A 15126-nucleotide genomic window follows, 5' to 3' on the forward strand; every position below is an offset into this window, starting at 1 on the left:
TATTCAATCGCGCGTGTATGCTGAATTCCTTTTATCGTAATAGAATTTTTCTGGAATTTTTTTCCAAAGCGAAAAAAAAGACAAGACTAAATATTTGTTTAATCAAAAAAATCGAAAACAATAATCAATGAATATATTTTACTGGAAAATTACATCTAAATTTAATATTAATGTCCGTATCTATTAACATTACTGCAATCAAATTTTTCTGAAGATAAAAGTTTACAGTGAATAATCAGAGAAATTTTTTTTTGCGTTGGTTGATTTTTGCCGCAGAATCCTTCTAGGGGCACACATCAATTCGGATTGACCTTGGTGGGACATTCGTTGGGCGCCGGCACGGCGGCGATCCTCGCGATTCTGCTGAAGCAGGATTATCCGGACTTGGTGTGCTTCTCATTCGGGCCACCCGGTGGACTGCTGAGCATGCCTGCCCAACAATATAGCCAGGAATTTATCACGTCCGTCGTGGTGGGTAAGGACGTCGTACCGAGGATCGGACTCCGACAAATGGAGAGTCTGAGAGCGGATCTCATCAACGCTATAAAAAGAAGCGTCGATCCGAAAGTACGCAATTTGAGTTCTCTCTCATCTGAATTGACACATTTGATTTTAGGATCGATAATCTAGATTCGGTTTATTCAAACGTACTATTTCACAGTGGAAGACGATTGCGTGCTCGGTGATGTGCTGCGGCTGCGGCTCGACGCCCACATCGGCGGCAAATCTAGAGGCCGGCGGTTGCATCAGCGAATACCAGCGGGACAAGGATCGGGCGCGCGCTCAAACCGTCGTGCCCAGTGATTCCAGCATTGCCCTGACTCTGCACAGGCCCTTATATCCGCCGGGAAGAATTATACACGTGGTCCGTCATCATCCGAACAAGGGCGAGTGAGTTGATCTAACTTAATAATCTCATTCATATCTCTCTTCATCTACCTGAAACGGGATATAACGCAAGTATTTCCTAAGATTAGCTTACTGTTTAAAATTAAATTGAATCGGCTATTTTTAGCTACGTTTATTCAAATTTAAACGATTCGTCTCGTGTACAATGACGATAACGAATAAAGATTATGATTATTTTAATATATTTAATATATTATAAATGAATTCATTTTTTTTAATTTGTTTATTGATTAATTTTTTGATATTGTTTGGTTGAAAATTATTTTTTGTTACGAAGAGAACAATTGCGCCAAATTGTTTTTTATTTATTTTTTATTTTTTTTTTTTTTATCATGATTCTAAGACCGATGTTGCACCGCAAGTTAGCAAAAAAAAAACAACCAAAAGGTTAATCGCGCCTGTATTTCTTTTTAGGCAGAAGTATGAGACGAGTTGGAGGTACGTCTATCAAATAATTTATACATTTTCAGGACTACTACTTCTGGGTTGTTGCATTTTGGAGATATGCCCGCGCATGCGTCTCTTGGGCCTATATCCCGTATATTTATTACGTAGGATGTTACCTCTTCTCGCGCTATCTTTCGATATTAGAAAGTTTCGCAGTTGAAAAGTTTTCATCTCAAGTATCTCGAGAAAAATGTATGGACCGATATCTTAGAGTTTTATTTATCGTAAAAGCCGCTTACAATGAAAACGACTTAATTCTAGTATCACAAAAAAAATTACAATTTTAATATTATAAAATGCAAATATAACAATTTTATGAGAGATATTTGACGGGAATAATATATCATTGATCTATTTTTTCAGTAAATTTGAAGAGATTAAACTGGAGATTTTGGTTGCGATTCAATTTACAATGCAAATCTACGCGATCGCTAAGAGAAAGGGATTTTGTCCTCTTTTCAAGATTGAAATTATGCACCCGTGTACATACTTCTCGGGACACATAATATTATATATATATATTATGCATGAATAGAATACTTTATACTGGTAATGTATACTGTGCCAGGGAGATGGTTCGGTAACTTTTTATAGTTCTAGTACGCCCGTTATCCATCAAATCGTTATCCATCAAAATAGTTTTCTAATTTATCCTTTAATTATAGTTCTCACGAACTAGACGCTGCATGCTTTTACCTCGTAGATGGTCTTTCATAGAAAATAAATTGCCATACGCGCATGTAATGCCTCGTTTTTTATTATAATGAAATTCACTTACTGCATTAAAAGTTGATAAGATTTTAGATACTAGAATTATTTGTACATTTATCAAGTACTGATTAAATTCCAATCTAATACATAATGGAACGAAATGTTGTAAACGCAAGATTTGTGAAAATTTTTATTGCGGAAATTTAAGTAAAATTTTTAAATAGTTGTGAAAAAAGATTTAAGTAATTATCGCATAAAAATAAACGATAATTTCGAGAATTTGTGATTAATCCGTGAAAGAAATCACAAACGCGCGAGACTGATGTTTGATTCATTGAATTCTAGACAAATGTTGAGCAAACGCGAACCGGTGTACCAGGCGCTATGGGCCGGTCCGTGCGATTTCGATGAGGTGCTGATCAGCCCGGTGATGATACAGGATCATATGCCGGACAACATGCTACGCGCGTTGAACAAGGTAAGCCAGGATGCAATCGCGCGGCAGCAAGCGAGACGGTCGCAGGCACCACTAAGCCGTACACCGTCCGTGAAGCCGGGTCATTACGAGCCTTTGGAGGAGATCGCCGACGGGCCCGACGTCCCCCATGAAGTGCTGCAGCATGATCGGATAAACGGGAACGCGAACCAGGAGGCCGTTAACGGTTTTGATTGCACGTTTGTTCAGTCGAATACATCGATCGTCGTCGATGTGGAGGTGCACGAGTGCAGGGAGACGCTGCCAAAATCGCATTGATGAAATTCGTTCAATCTGCTTTTCCTCGCACCTTCATCATCGCGAGAGATGTCTCGTAATTCGTGATCTTAATTTTAATGGCGGATTCTCTTATCGATCTAACGTTGAATATTAAATTTCGGGAGGGAATCCCGTCAGTAAAATTAATTTTGCGGGACGCAAATATATATTGAAGGACTGCCGATCCTTTACAGTGATTTTAAGCGTCTTCGATTAGGAACTTAGTATAATTGAATAACGAACTTGCGTCAGCTAGATTGTAACCGTTGAGCTTATCTATTCTGAATGTGATTGGTAACGTATTGAAGTATTTTTGTGTGCGTGTATGATTATTTATTTGACACTTACGTATCGCGTACGAATTAGAATAGACTCGTAGCTGTAGATTCATTGCGAATAGTTCATCGTTACAGTGTAGATTCTCATTAACATAATTTGTTATTATTTAGAACGTAATCATTTACTTTCGTTAGTCGAATTTGAATTCAATCGTGTACCATTGTACTTCTGAGGAACTGTAAAGTTTAATTAAGAAACGAACGGATTGCAAGATAATTTTGGTAATCACGGTGGCGAATCCATTCCTTTTTTTATTTTCTTCGATAAAATTGTTATTGTTCGATATCTAGCAATCGGATATTCCGGATATGAAGAAAAACTTTATAAGATTCGGAAGAGGATGCGGGGAAATGTGCGGGAGATTTTCTTGAAATACGTTTTTTAATTTCTTTCTTCTTTGTACGCAAATCTCGCTCTCGCGATTACTACAACGACAATTCGCAGTCGCTCTTATTTTGATACCGCGGATATTGATTATTTCTACAATATCGCTATCTCGCACAACGCGCTGAATCATTGAGCATTCTTGTACTTACCTCTTACATTACCGCCTAAGTAGAGTAATACACGACTGACGTGCATGCTCTCACTGTATACACTGCATGAACTATTTAATAATAATTCTCTGCCGAATAGTGGCCAATCAGCGACGTAGCACGCGAATTCGCCATTTGTTTGCATGCGAGCATCATTCTTACTCTATCGTTACGTAAAACGCTAATTTTACGTGGAAATCGCACGAATAATAACGATCATGATTCAATTTGTTGTTGGGAAAAACGTAAATTAATCTTTTTGCGAATATAATTTAAAAAATTTTTCTTTATTAAAAAATGTATATTTTATTTTTTATATTTTTTATTTAATTTTATAGATACTTATATACGTGATATACTGAGATAGCTACAATATTTTATTAATAATAATTGTAAACAATATCATTATTGCAATACACAGAAAAATTATTGATATAATGAACATTAATGAACATTATTTAACTGATAAAGATAATTGCAAGATGCAATTAATTATAGTTAATATAATTATAATTATATTATTAAAAGAAACTTTCAGCAATTTTTTAAAAACATATATCAATTGTAGGATAAATTCTTGCAATTTTAATTTAATATGCATTGACTTACAAGTTAGCCACTATAGTTAGTCATTCATCGAAAAACGATACGATTCTATGTTTTATATGAAATCAATCTGCATTTTTCTTTGCTCTTTCTTTTTCTCTCTTTTTCTCTTGATGCACGCAAAACGACTAAAGTACGAGCAAAAAAGGAGAACACGTGTATATTTGATTGACATAATATAATATTATAGATTAACATAATAGATAAAAAAAACACTCGAAATAAAGCTATCTTATAAATTAAATACAATGAATATAATTAATTAAATACAATTTGAGGGTCCACGATTCTCGTCGCGCGTTTAGCGCTAAAAGCTAAGCCCGTTCGATAGATTCTGTAAATCTGAATATTCTATTTTTTTTATTCGATTCCAAGAATCTATACAATACATTGTACGCAATACGATTGTACAAAATTAGCGTTAAACGCGACGATGAGAATTCGCGGATCGATATATTTTTGTACGCCGCCCGCTGCGAGAAAGATCCAAACCAGAACGTCCAATCGGAAATTTCGCGCGCTGGTCGTTTTGTGAATGCACACGATTTTTGTAACAACTTGATTGTTCTGCCATATATGATTTGCGATGTACGCTACTTTGGTCAATATATTATTTTCTGCCATGTTAAAACGACTTTGTTTATTTATCGAGGCTTATTAATTCTCGGCGCGTTGAAATGCTTGGAAATAAAATGGGACAAAAAATTTTTAAGATATACATGTATATACATATACATGAAAAGTGTATTTGAGCAATTAATAAATCGCATTGAAAGAAAGAAAATTAATTTTGATTACCGCTTTGATCACCGCGCATACCTTTCTCCTATTTATGGATGAAAAATGTATGTATTAATTTTCCAAAATGGCTGGTACATCGTTTTTTCTCTTCTTTCGAATACGTTTGCGAACGTATCGCGACGTGCCGAGCAATTATTGATGACTCTGTGTATTCGAGCACTAATTAGATTTATTTATATATTGATTTAAGTTGCGTCACGTAGTTTTGATATTTATAATTTTGTCGTTCTGCGATTTATTTATTTTTTATTAGTGTGTGATTATTACTTTTGTTGCTACTTTGATTACTACTTTTATTCTTTGTGCTATGATCTGCTTTGTCGACACTAAGTAATAATCTCGTATATTTAACGATGATAAATGATGTAAGGATCCATTGGATCCAAGGACTGAATCATTTTGTTTCTCAACCGAAAGCTACCTCAATTGAAAGCGATGTTTGAAAAGGAAAATCTTCTCGTTAAAAAACAATATAGTTGTTGATTTTAGCGAATTTTTAGAATCGTTGCTCTCGTTTGTTTAAACTGAATTTAAGATGAAATTTTCCGACATGAGAGAGGAATGTTAAATACGATCTTCGCGTTAAAGCGAAAGTTTGCGAACAACCGCAATTTAGTGCCAAATAGGATGGAGAAGCTAAATTCTAATGCCGAGTTAGTTAGACGATTAAATCGCGCGAACGATGCAACAATGGTGTGTTTATTCGCTCGATTTTGCATGCACGTTATTATCTTGAACTATAGGGAAAGGGAAGTTAATACATATATATCTCGATCTTAATCGAGCCCGGTTCTAATCGCTTCCGGACTCGATTATCGAGCAGTAAATGGTTTTCCGCGACAGAAGAGAAATTTCATTGATTAAATTGACATGATAAGTCGCTAAGTCTTAGTCAACTAGGTTGACGATCGAACGGATATACGTTCTCTATAACCGTTCGAGTCTTTTTAGAAATTTCAAAGAAATGTAGGAAAAAAGAACCGCGCTTTTCGCGAATTTTTAGAAGAAACCGTCGCGAAATTTCATCCAAGATCAGCTAGATTAGAACTGTGAATGGCTGAGGGTAGTTACGGTGTGGATTAGGTGCTGGCGTGCAGAGATCGGGCCTGCGCGGAAGCGGGGGCGACAACGGGGGCTGGGAATGCTGCTGAAGCCATCGCGGTGATAGACATGGCAGTGATCGAACTCAGGGATGAGACGCAGCCACCTCTTGATCATCAGCACATCGTAGTGCTCCATCATCAGGGTACACCGGATGCTCGTGCTATCGCGTCCTCCTCGCGCACAAGGTACTTGGTTCGAGGGAGATATGTGCGATCTGAATGTAATTCCACCGCTGATAATCGGATCCTTTTGTTCGTCATAAGACGAAAATCTGTACTATGGCTTTTGATTTATTGAGTTATCGTTTGCCAGGAATTTCCGGATTACTCATGAAACGCCTTGCGATTCACGAGAGAGATTCGAGATATCACGAGTTATCAGTTGGTTTGTTTCGATCTCGCGCTCTAGCAAAGGGGTAAGCACTTCCTGACGCAGCGTTGATCGTCCGGCATCATGTAGATGTATACATACTACATACACATACACGCATACACGTAAAATGCATGCACATCATACATTGATTGATCATATCTTCATTGTGCATTCGGCATTCGACTAGAATCGATTAGGCCTGGTTGATCCTATAATGGGCGGGAGTATCGTCTGATTTGCATGTTGGCAATTAGATACTTGATCGAACACTTGATCTTTTTTTATTAATTATATATAGTAGAATAGTGCCAAAGCATCGAGCAAAAAAAATATAATCGTAGAAAATTAAAAAATAATAAATTAAAACTAAATAGCATGAGAAAAAAAGAATTTTATTACGCAATGTCATGTTACATATTATATTTATCTCACATAAAAAGCTCTAACAATATAGTATGTATTGTAGATTCAAAAATTCAAAATCCAACTCAAGAATCATTCAAGTCATTCCAAAGTTAATCCGTAGGATGAATGAGCGACTCGTTGCCTGACGAAAAAAAACTCCTTTTCGAAAGCAACTTTGCGAGTATAACGTGGAAGATTAATTCCATTGTCATGAGAGTAGAAGATTAATTCCATTGTCACGAAAGTGGAATTAGAATGAGTCTCGTCGTCGATCAGCGAGCATAAACGCTGAGAATTATCAGGCTGAATTTTTCGACCGTCCTTGCCCTTTTCTATATGTGAAGAAAAGAAAATAAAAGAAAAGAATCGAACGCCCGATCGAGAATTTTACGCTCGACGAGGCGAGGAATAAATATCCCGTTGTACACATATACCAGACTTCCGTTTGCGGCCTCATCGACCGTATCTTCACTTCCCATTAACCGCGTTAAATATTCCTCTAAATTGCCTCTAAATTGTTCACGTTTGGTTTGCGGTCAAGATGCGGACATCGGTTATTTCCGATGCGGCCAAAATCGGATATCTTGCAGCGATATCGATTGCGAAAAGTTTGAAGGAAATTTTGCAATTAATGTTCAATTATTTCTATACAAGCGCTACAGTAAAACAAAATAGAGATGTTAGATATATATAGATTTTATCGACAAAAGGTGGACGAAAAAAATATTCCTTGAAATATTTAGAACATCGCAGGACGGTTTGAAATGAGCGAAGATTTGTGCAGGATATCGAATTACAGGTACAAGACTTAGAATTGCGATGAATATAGGAAAAGAAAATATTAAAGTATCGCTTGTAATTAAATCTCTACGAGAAATGTAAATAATTTACACAAACAATTGTACGAGAACGGATCGTTTATTTTTTTTTTTTGCAAATCAGTTTCTGTAAATGAATAAAAAATCTTGCTTCGTTATTCGATTTCAAGAAAAAACCTTTATCTAAATAAAATTTCTACGTGACATTTACTTAGAGGAAGATGTTCAACGAAGAGAATTAAAATGGCACAGACCACTCGTTTGCGAAACAATTTCGTTCTAAATGGAATTTTTGCGCGACATTTACTTATTCGAGATGGAAAACTGAAACGCGTCACGCCTACAATAAGATGTTTGCCGAGGGAAAGAAAAAGTCCCGATTCGCAGACGAGATTTTGTACCTGTAGTTTCACGACATCCTGCAAGTACACGACTATATATACACCGTGCCGTGGCTCGCTCGTCATATCAGGTTGTCACGACCCTGGGTCCAGCCAAGCCGCAGCGACTAGCGTCCGGACACCCGTCCTCGACGGAAGCGTCGTCGGAAGCGGCACGCGAGCATCAGACGATTGATGTCCAGGAGTTGGAGGTGCAGGAGCAGGAGATGCGGGCTTTGCTGTCGCCCTCCAGCCCAAGCAGATGTCACCTACTGGCCGGCACTCCGCCGCACCGGCTTTGCCTGGAGACAAGCTTCACATCGCTGCAAAGCCCGACGGATATACCGCAAGCGGGCCGCGAGCTTAGCGTGGACTCGCGTGGAATCCCATGGGAGTATCTCAGCCTTGCTAGCGAGCTGCTCACCACGCCCAGGCTGGAAGACGGCAAACCGTAAGGACGATGAACCACTTAGAATCCTTCGCGGTTTGACTAAAACGATATCGAGAATCGAAGTCAATAACAATGTCAATATACTTCGGGAGTAAAGTTAGAATATCTTTGTAAATTTTCTGTTTTGAACGAAAATTTGTTAATCTCTTTGGATCGCGAAGGATTAAAATGTCAGGACGAAATGGGCGAGCGAATTGAAGAGGAGAGGAGACCGATAGCAGCGACAATGATACGTATGTCGAACTCTGTTGATCATCGACGTCATGGCATTTCCAATTGCCATGCAAAGAATACAATTAATGAAATTATAGATGTTAGTAAAAAATATGCGCGTTAACGAAGATATCTCGATTATTATTATAGAGACAAAGATATATATCTTTTTTAATATAGCCAGATTCCGGTGAAAGAAATGAATACATTAGGGAATCATTGATTAGAAAGATATCGAAATTGGTCGCACCCGCTTCACGCTCAGATCTATCAGCAGTTCATTTCACGCTCTTTCGTTCACTCTCGCTTCTCTCGCTTCTCTCGCTTAGCTCCAATTCTCACCGAACTTTCATATATCGTGCACCTTGTATAATTACGTCATTGCACCGTGATTACAATTGTCATTAAGATAATGATCACGATCGCGCAGGAAGTGTCCCCAAACGGCACGCAGATCCGAAAGAATGTTCCAAGCACGAGGATTTTTTTCGGATGTTTGCGTTGTCTTGGATTTTTGCAAAGAATATAATATCCTCGCGATGATATTCACTCATTCCTTTTTCTCCGATAAGACCGAGCCGTTGGGATGACCCGACGCGCATGGCGCCCTTGGCTACGCCGGAGACGCTGTCAGAAGCATCGACGAGCAGCCCGCCTTCGCCAGTGATACCAGCGCCTAGACCAATGCGACGCACGCCCAAAATCCCGGGAAACTTGTCAACGGCGGCGGACGATCTCAAGAATAATCTGCACTACGCGATGCTCTCGGCGAAGAACTATTTCCTGAGGACGACGGGGGAGCATGCGGGAGGCAGTAATAACGGCAGCAGCAGCGGTAACAGCGAGGCGAGCTACGAGAGTGCCAAGAGCCTCACCACCGCCGGTCTTCCGCCGCCGGTCCCAAGACGACGAGATTCCGTCATCGTTAGAAGGTAGGAGAAAACGATATTATCCACTCTTTATGAGATGCTGAAACAATTAAAGACAGCTTATATAGCTTAATATGCTCGCCTAATATTTGCTAACAAAATATAAGAATTTAATATATATATATAGAAAGTATACCTTAACACATATGTATGATTGCAGAGAACAACGAACATGCACAGCGGCGTGTTGTAGAGATGATTTATCGGAGAACTCATCGACCCGCACGTCATCTCACTCCTCGAGAGTTTCTCATACTTCGCACCGTGTTCAGGTGGAAGTCAATGAGGAGAACGATACTAATGGCTCCAGTCTGGATTTTTACGAAGCAAAGGTAATCGCGTGGTATCCAATATATATCTTTCGACAAAAAATATTTTTTTAATGTTATCAGTACTTATATTTACTAATCATACCGATTATCGCTCAATATCCTGATATTTTCACACTTTTAGGGTTCTTCCGGCCAGCGCGACAGTAGCAACGACGTTTTTCTCAGCGTGCGCAGTTCACCGGAGTGCAAAGGGCTTATGGCACCGGCTACAGATTTAGGAGCCGAGTGGAAGAAAGGAATCGACGCTATGAGCGATGCTTCGTTACCGCTTCTCCGAGGTTTGTCGCCTACGCCGACCCCAGGTCAGCACAATTCACCCTTCTTCAACGCTAAGCGGAAGAAATATGTGTACCCCATTACACTGGTGGGACGTGGAGAAAGCAGCGTCTAGTTATAGATTTTAGATTCTAGGTAAAAATCGAAGAACATCATCTCTTCGTGATTTCATTCGACAAAGAATCGCGGTGCCAATTGAAGTCGAAAAAATAAAATAAAAACGTCGCTCTGTACTCAATGTGGTCTGATCTTCCTCAGTCTGGAAGAAACAATAATCGCGAAAGTACTTTAGCTCGACGAACTGAAATAAATCCACTCGAGGACCACAGGCTATCTTTAATAGTAATAATAAGAATAGTGGTCAAGAATCGACGTTCGGATACATGTGCCAAATCTATTCTTTTTCTCTTACGTTTTTTTTTAACGTACGAACTTCTCAAGTAGCGATCTACTCAAATGGCTAGTTCAAAAGATATATGAAAACGTCATTAAAATATCTCTTACGCAGAGAGATTGTCTAAAACATTTTCGTTTCAATAAGTTCAGTATTCTTTGAACATTTTCCTGATGTGATTTCAATCAGATATTATTATTTCATTCATACTTTAGTAGCCACAAATATATAAATGTATTTGTATGTATTTCTAAGCACATACGATCAATTTAGCAATTGTTTTAATAATGCGATTAAAATATATAAAAAATTGAACATAATTATACACAATATAGAACCATCTATCTTTCAGGAATTCTAGTTCCATATTGTATAAAATCGACTTTGATTAGAAAAGTATAAGCGAAAAAAAATGTCTCTGTGACTATAAAATCTAGTCAAGATTAAAATGTATACTGCATATAATAGCAGTGGCCTACTCTGCATCGATATTATTTATTAAGAATACAGTAGAAAGATTATTGATTTTTATACATTTCTAAATGTGAATTCGTCAAGTAAGAATTGCATATACGTTTTATTTCCTTCTTTTAATGTAAGTTATATTGTCCTTATAGTTTGTTAGAATATATTCTAGCATACAAATTAACCAATGGTATTTTTTTATTACTTTTTGCATGTCAAGTTACTTTAATGCTAATATATAATGTGGATGAAGAAATATCTCGAAAAATGATATCACGATAATGGAAAGAAATGCGACCAGTCGAATATATGTGACTCTTTTGTCAGAATACGCTTAAGAGTCATTTCAATGTTGCGCTGTACTTATGTACAAAAAAAAAGTAGCAACCAGATAGCATTTAATTCTAGTCAATATAACTTATGTTTAGAAAATGTAATATTTATTGACACTTCTTGTAATATATATAAATATATTTATATATAGTGTTCCTCTCTAGGAGAAACTTGCAGGATATAAAGTTGATTTTAATGTAATAAAATTATAAGAAATAAACAACGGAGAAAGGAATATTATCTCTGTATATAGTATATATATAGTCCATTGTATGCATATTCATTAAATTGAAACATTACGTATATATCTTATAATATAATATATTATTACACTAGATCTTCATCATTATTCATGTTCTTATAGAACACTTTCTGTACAGTATAAATAATCACATCCACATCACATAATAATTATTATTCCATCTCAAATGTTCAAATTTTTTTACACTCACGTATACAAATTGAAGATGTTAATAGAATAAGTGCATAAGCAAAACTTTACGCTCATTGCATGGCGCTTGCCCATGGTGGTGTCATGGGTTGTGGATTTTGGAGGTAAGACATCACCACTGCCGATATCGACAACATAAAGCAGCTGAGGATTTGCTTAGTGTCTTCGCTGACACGCGAATTGGCAAAACTGATGCAAGAGCAGTAGAGCGCTACCCAGGCACACCATTTCAGTCTCATCATTAGGCCACACATACTGAAGATCATCCCTATGACATTCATGTAATCTGGTGTCAAATCATCCTGCATTTGCCCCTGATTATTCGAACCTGGTGGCTTGTAACGGATTTCCTTTTCAGGTCGTCTGGGATCTGTTGAGCTATTCATCTTGAAAATCTGCAATATAAAACATGAGATAACATCTCATTATATTTCTCAACAAAAAAGCTAATAACACACAATAATTATTCACCTAAGCAATTACAACATATTCTTTTTTTTGTTTTGTAAAAAATTATTGAATTTTTTACAAATTGAAATACATCAAAATTATATGAATTTATTCGAACATTATAAATTACAATCCTAATTAACTTATTTTTGAATATAATATTAGTCCAATTTTATTTAAACATGAGTATAAAAATACTTTTAAATATTTAAAATGGTATAAAATATTTTTTTCACGTGATATAAATGATTATTATTTGTACAGAAATGTCTTATAGTGAATAATGCCCATGTAATAATAATTTATTACATTATCATACATATATTATATTTTAAATTACTGGATATCTATTGCTATAGATTATTAATAAACAATAATTTTCAGGAAACAACAACATACTCACATGTGAATTAAAAGATATCGTGCAAAATGAAAAATCATTCAAATAACCACTACTCCAATTATTACTTGCGGCCTGCGATCACGATAACTTGCAAGTACTTGCAAGTACTTGACATGCAATATCTGAACAGCTGATTCATCATGTAAAATAACTGACCAATCAAGGTAAGAGAAGCAAAGATTTCTTTATTCTGATTGATCAATTGAATAAGACTCAACTCTACAGTAAAATTTCTGAACGCACCTCTTCGAGGGACATTTATATAGATATATATCTATGCTATGGACAATCTCTTCACACAGGACTTTCGTGCGCATGCGTGAAATATGTCATCGAATATGAGCATTATCACTTCGATAGCACGAATATACTTAAAAATAATTTACCTATTTAAATAAATTATAAAAAATAATAAAAATAATAAATAAAAATAATAATAAAATAAAAATAAATTATAATAAAATAATTTATCTACTCGAGATTATTTTATATTTTCTTTTACTCGAATCGAAAAAAGATATGCTATATATATATATATTTACATTTTTTTTTTTCTTTCATGTTCCAGTTTAAATGTACAATTAAAATTAAATCTAAAAGATTTGATTACTGGTGAAATAGTACTACAGAGAAATCAATGTTCATAGCAAATAATCAAACAAAATGTAAATTGCATATTCAGGTATAATCAAACAGTAAATGGGCATAAACAGATATATATATTAGTTTTTTTGAAATTTTTAATTTACTTACTCGATAGCATCAAATGTGCATCTCTATCATTTTGTTACATTCTCTGTCTTCTCAGTGTTTGTTTTGCTATTTGTAGTATCACTAGAATCAGTTATTTGTTTCACAGATTCACTTTTTGACAATTTTAATAAGATTTCAGGCCTTTTTTGCGGTATTAAGCCTGCGATGACATATCTGCCTTCTTCATTGACAAAATTGAACACGGTACACGCATTACGCACAGAAAGTATTTCTGTAGTGATACCGAGCTTTTGTATGACTTCTCGAAGACTTTTCAGATAAAGAAAATCGTATTTGTCATCCAATCCAATGACAAAGAGATCAGGTTTCGGCTCAAGGATAGTGAGCAGAGATAAGGATGCTTCGTTTATGTGTTTGCCAGATGCGATGTTCCAGCAGAGAGCGTACCTCGGGAAGAGCATCATTGGTCCTATCACTCGTGTACCAGTGTTCAATGTAAATCCTAACTTAAAGGTAAAAGAATCATTCAATTATAATTTAGAATTAGCCTTTTGAACATGAAAAGTGAACATGAAAAACGATAAATGTATATCAAAAATCAATGATAGTTGTTTTTTATTTTATTAAAGTAATGACATAACTTTAGCTCACCTCATCACATTTTGTTACCAGAAGTCGAGCACCAATCTCTTTCCTGATGAATGTGACAGTAGTTTTACCAGGACCTTCGTATGCATTTCTAGCTATATATGTAGTGTGTAAATTCCTACAAAAATTTTTCATTTATATGATTATGATTTTATACAAGAAAGCTTTATAAAGTACAAAATTGGAATAAGGACAAGAGAAAATATGCTCGACAATTTATTGCTTTCTTTCACAATTTTAAATTAAAATAATCAATTTTATTTTCAAAGTGATATGCTAATTTAGCAAGTTATATTATTTCTTACAATAATGCAAAACTTGTAAATTTTATTAATTAAAGATAATTTAGATTCGTACGACATTACAACACTCAATGTTTTTAACAATAAACTTTTTGTTTATTCTTGTGACTTTAAACATTGAGGCAAGTATACACGCAGGTCGTACACTTATTTCAAAAGAAAACAAAAAATAATCTTATTTATTCACATGCGTAACAATCGGCGAAAAGCCGGTTTCGAATATGTTATTCACCTATTACAACTTTGCAACGCCTGTCTTAATTGACACAATTTAGTGGTTGCATTCATTGTGATATTTCGAAACAGATTATGAAAAATTATGCAAATTTACAAAAGCAAATAAATATATTTTCTGATAGTACGATATACTAGAGAGCCTTTAAAGGCTCTCTACGATACACTGTGATGCAATCATGAACAGCTGTTTATGCTTGTAGGTTAGAATTTCTGTGATATGCGTTACGAGTTTCTCCTTCTCTCTTTCTCGCCTCCTTTTCTTCGGTCTTTCTCTCTCTCTTTCTTTCTTTGATTGACTAGCGGCACGCGAGAAAATTGGTTTTTTCAATCGTTTTTAATATTTTTA

At 35.9% G+C, this 15126-nt stretch overlaps 2 protein-coding genes across 12 annotated transcripts in view; one reads left to right on the plus strand and one right to left on the minus strand.

Annotated features, from left to right (window-relative positions):
- Positions 1-11426, plus strand: part of LOC126852694 (diacylglycerol lipase-alpha) — a 43863-nt gene extending 32437 nt beyond the window's left edge. For 3 of the 6 annotated variants that reach the window (XM_050597732.1, XM_050597735.1, XM_050597730.1), the window contains 8 exons: positions 277-567; positions 662-891; positions 1324-1347; positions 2413-2545; positions 8275-8633; positions 9419-9778; positions 9936-10107; positions 10229-11426. In XM_050597732.1, the coding sequence (XP_050453689.1) occupies positions 277-567; positions 662-891; positions 1324-1347; positions 2413-2545; positions 8275-8633; positions 9419-9778; positions 9936-10107; positions 10229-10498 (1839 nt within the window). In that variant the 3' untranslated portion in view covers positions 10499-11426. Of the gene's footprint in view, positions 1-276; positions 568-661; positions 892-1323; positions 1348-2412; positions 2546-6186; positions 6393-8274; positions 8634-9418; positions 9779-9935; positions 10108-10228 lie in introns of all 6 variants that reach the window. The other 3 variants (XM_050597733.1, XM_050597731.1, XM_050597734.1) reach the window with 2 other exon arrangements.
- A 399-nt stretch (positions 11427-11825) lies between these two features.
- Positions 11826-14922, minus strand: LOC126852708 (PAT complex subunit Asterix). 6 transcript variants are annotated; one of them, XM_050597760.1, is made up of 4 exons: positions 14776-14922; positions 14245-14359; positions 13633-14099; positions 12287-12421 (listed from the first exon to the last, which is right to left on the minus strand). In XM_050597760.1, exons 1-3 carry the CDS (start codon positions 14829-14831, stop codon positions 13659-13661), a joined length of 612 nt encoding a protein of 203 aa, XP_050453717.1. In that variant the 5' UTR covers positions 14832-14922; the 3' UTR covers positions 12287-12421; positions 13633-13658. The 6 variants fall into 6 exon arrangements, 4 of the variants coding, with proteins under 4 accessions (XP_050453720.1, XP_050453719.1, XP_050453717.1 ...); XM_050597759.1 differs by lacking the exon at positions 12287-12421 and adding an exon at positions 13242-13265; XR_007687868.1 differs by lacking the exon at positions 12287-12421 and having other exon boundaries at positions 13956-14095; positions 14776-14805.
- Positions 14923-15126: the final 204 nt, after the last annotated feature.

Source organism: Cataglyphis hispanica, chromosome 11 (genome assembly GCF_021464435.1).
Source record: "Cataglyphis hispanica isolate Lineage 1 chromosome 11, ULB_Chis1_1.0, whole genome shotgun sequence".
NCBI classification, from domain to species: domain Eukaryota; kingdom Metazoa; phylum Arthropoda; class Insecta; order Hymenoptera; family Formicidae; genus Cataglyphis; species Cataglyphis hispanica.

Excerpts from the sequence above, each read along its gene's own strand:
- LOC126852708 (XM_050597760.1), bottom strand. The coding sequence starts at position 14,831 with ATGAATGCAACCACTAAATTGTGTCAATTAAGACAGGCGTTGCAAAGT. Across the intron at positions 14,360-14,775 it reads GCGTTGCAAAGTTGTAATAG|GAATTTACACACTACATATA; the intron begins GTGAATAACATA and ends AAATTTTTGTAG. Across the intron at positions 14,100-14,244 it reads TGGTAACAAAATGTGATGAG|TTAGGATTTACATTGAACAC; the intron begins GTGAGCTAAAGT and ends TTTACCTTTAAG.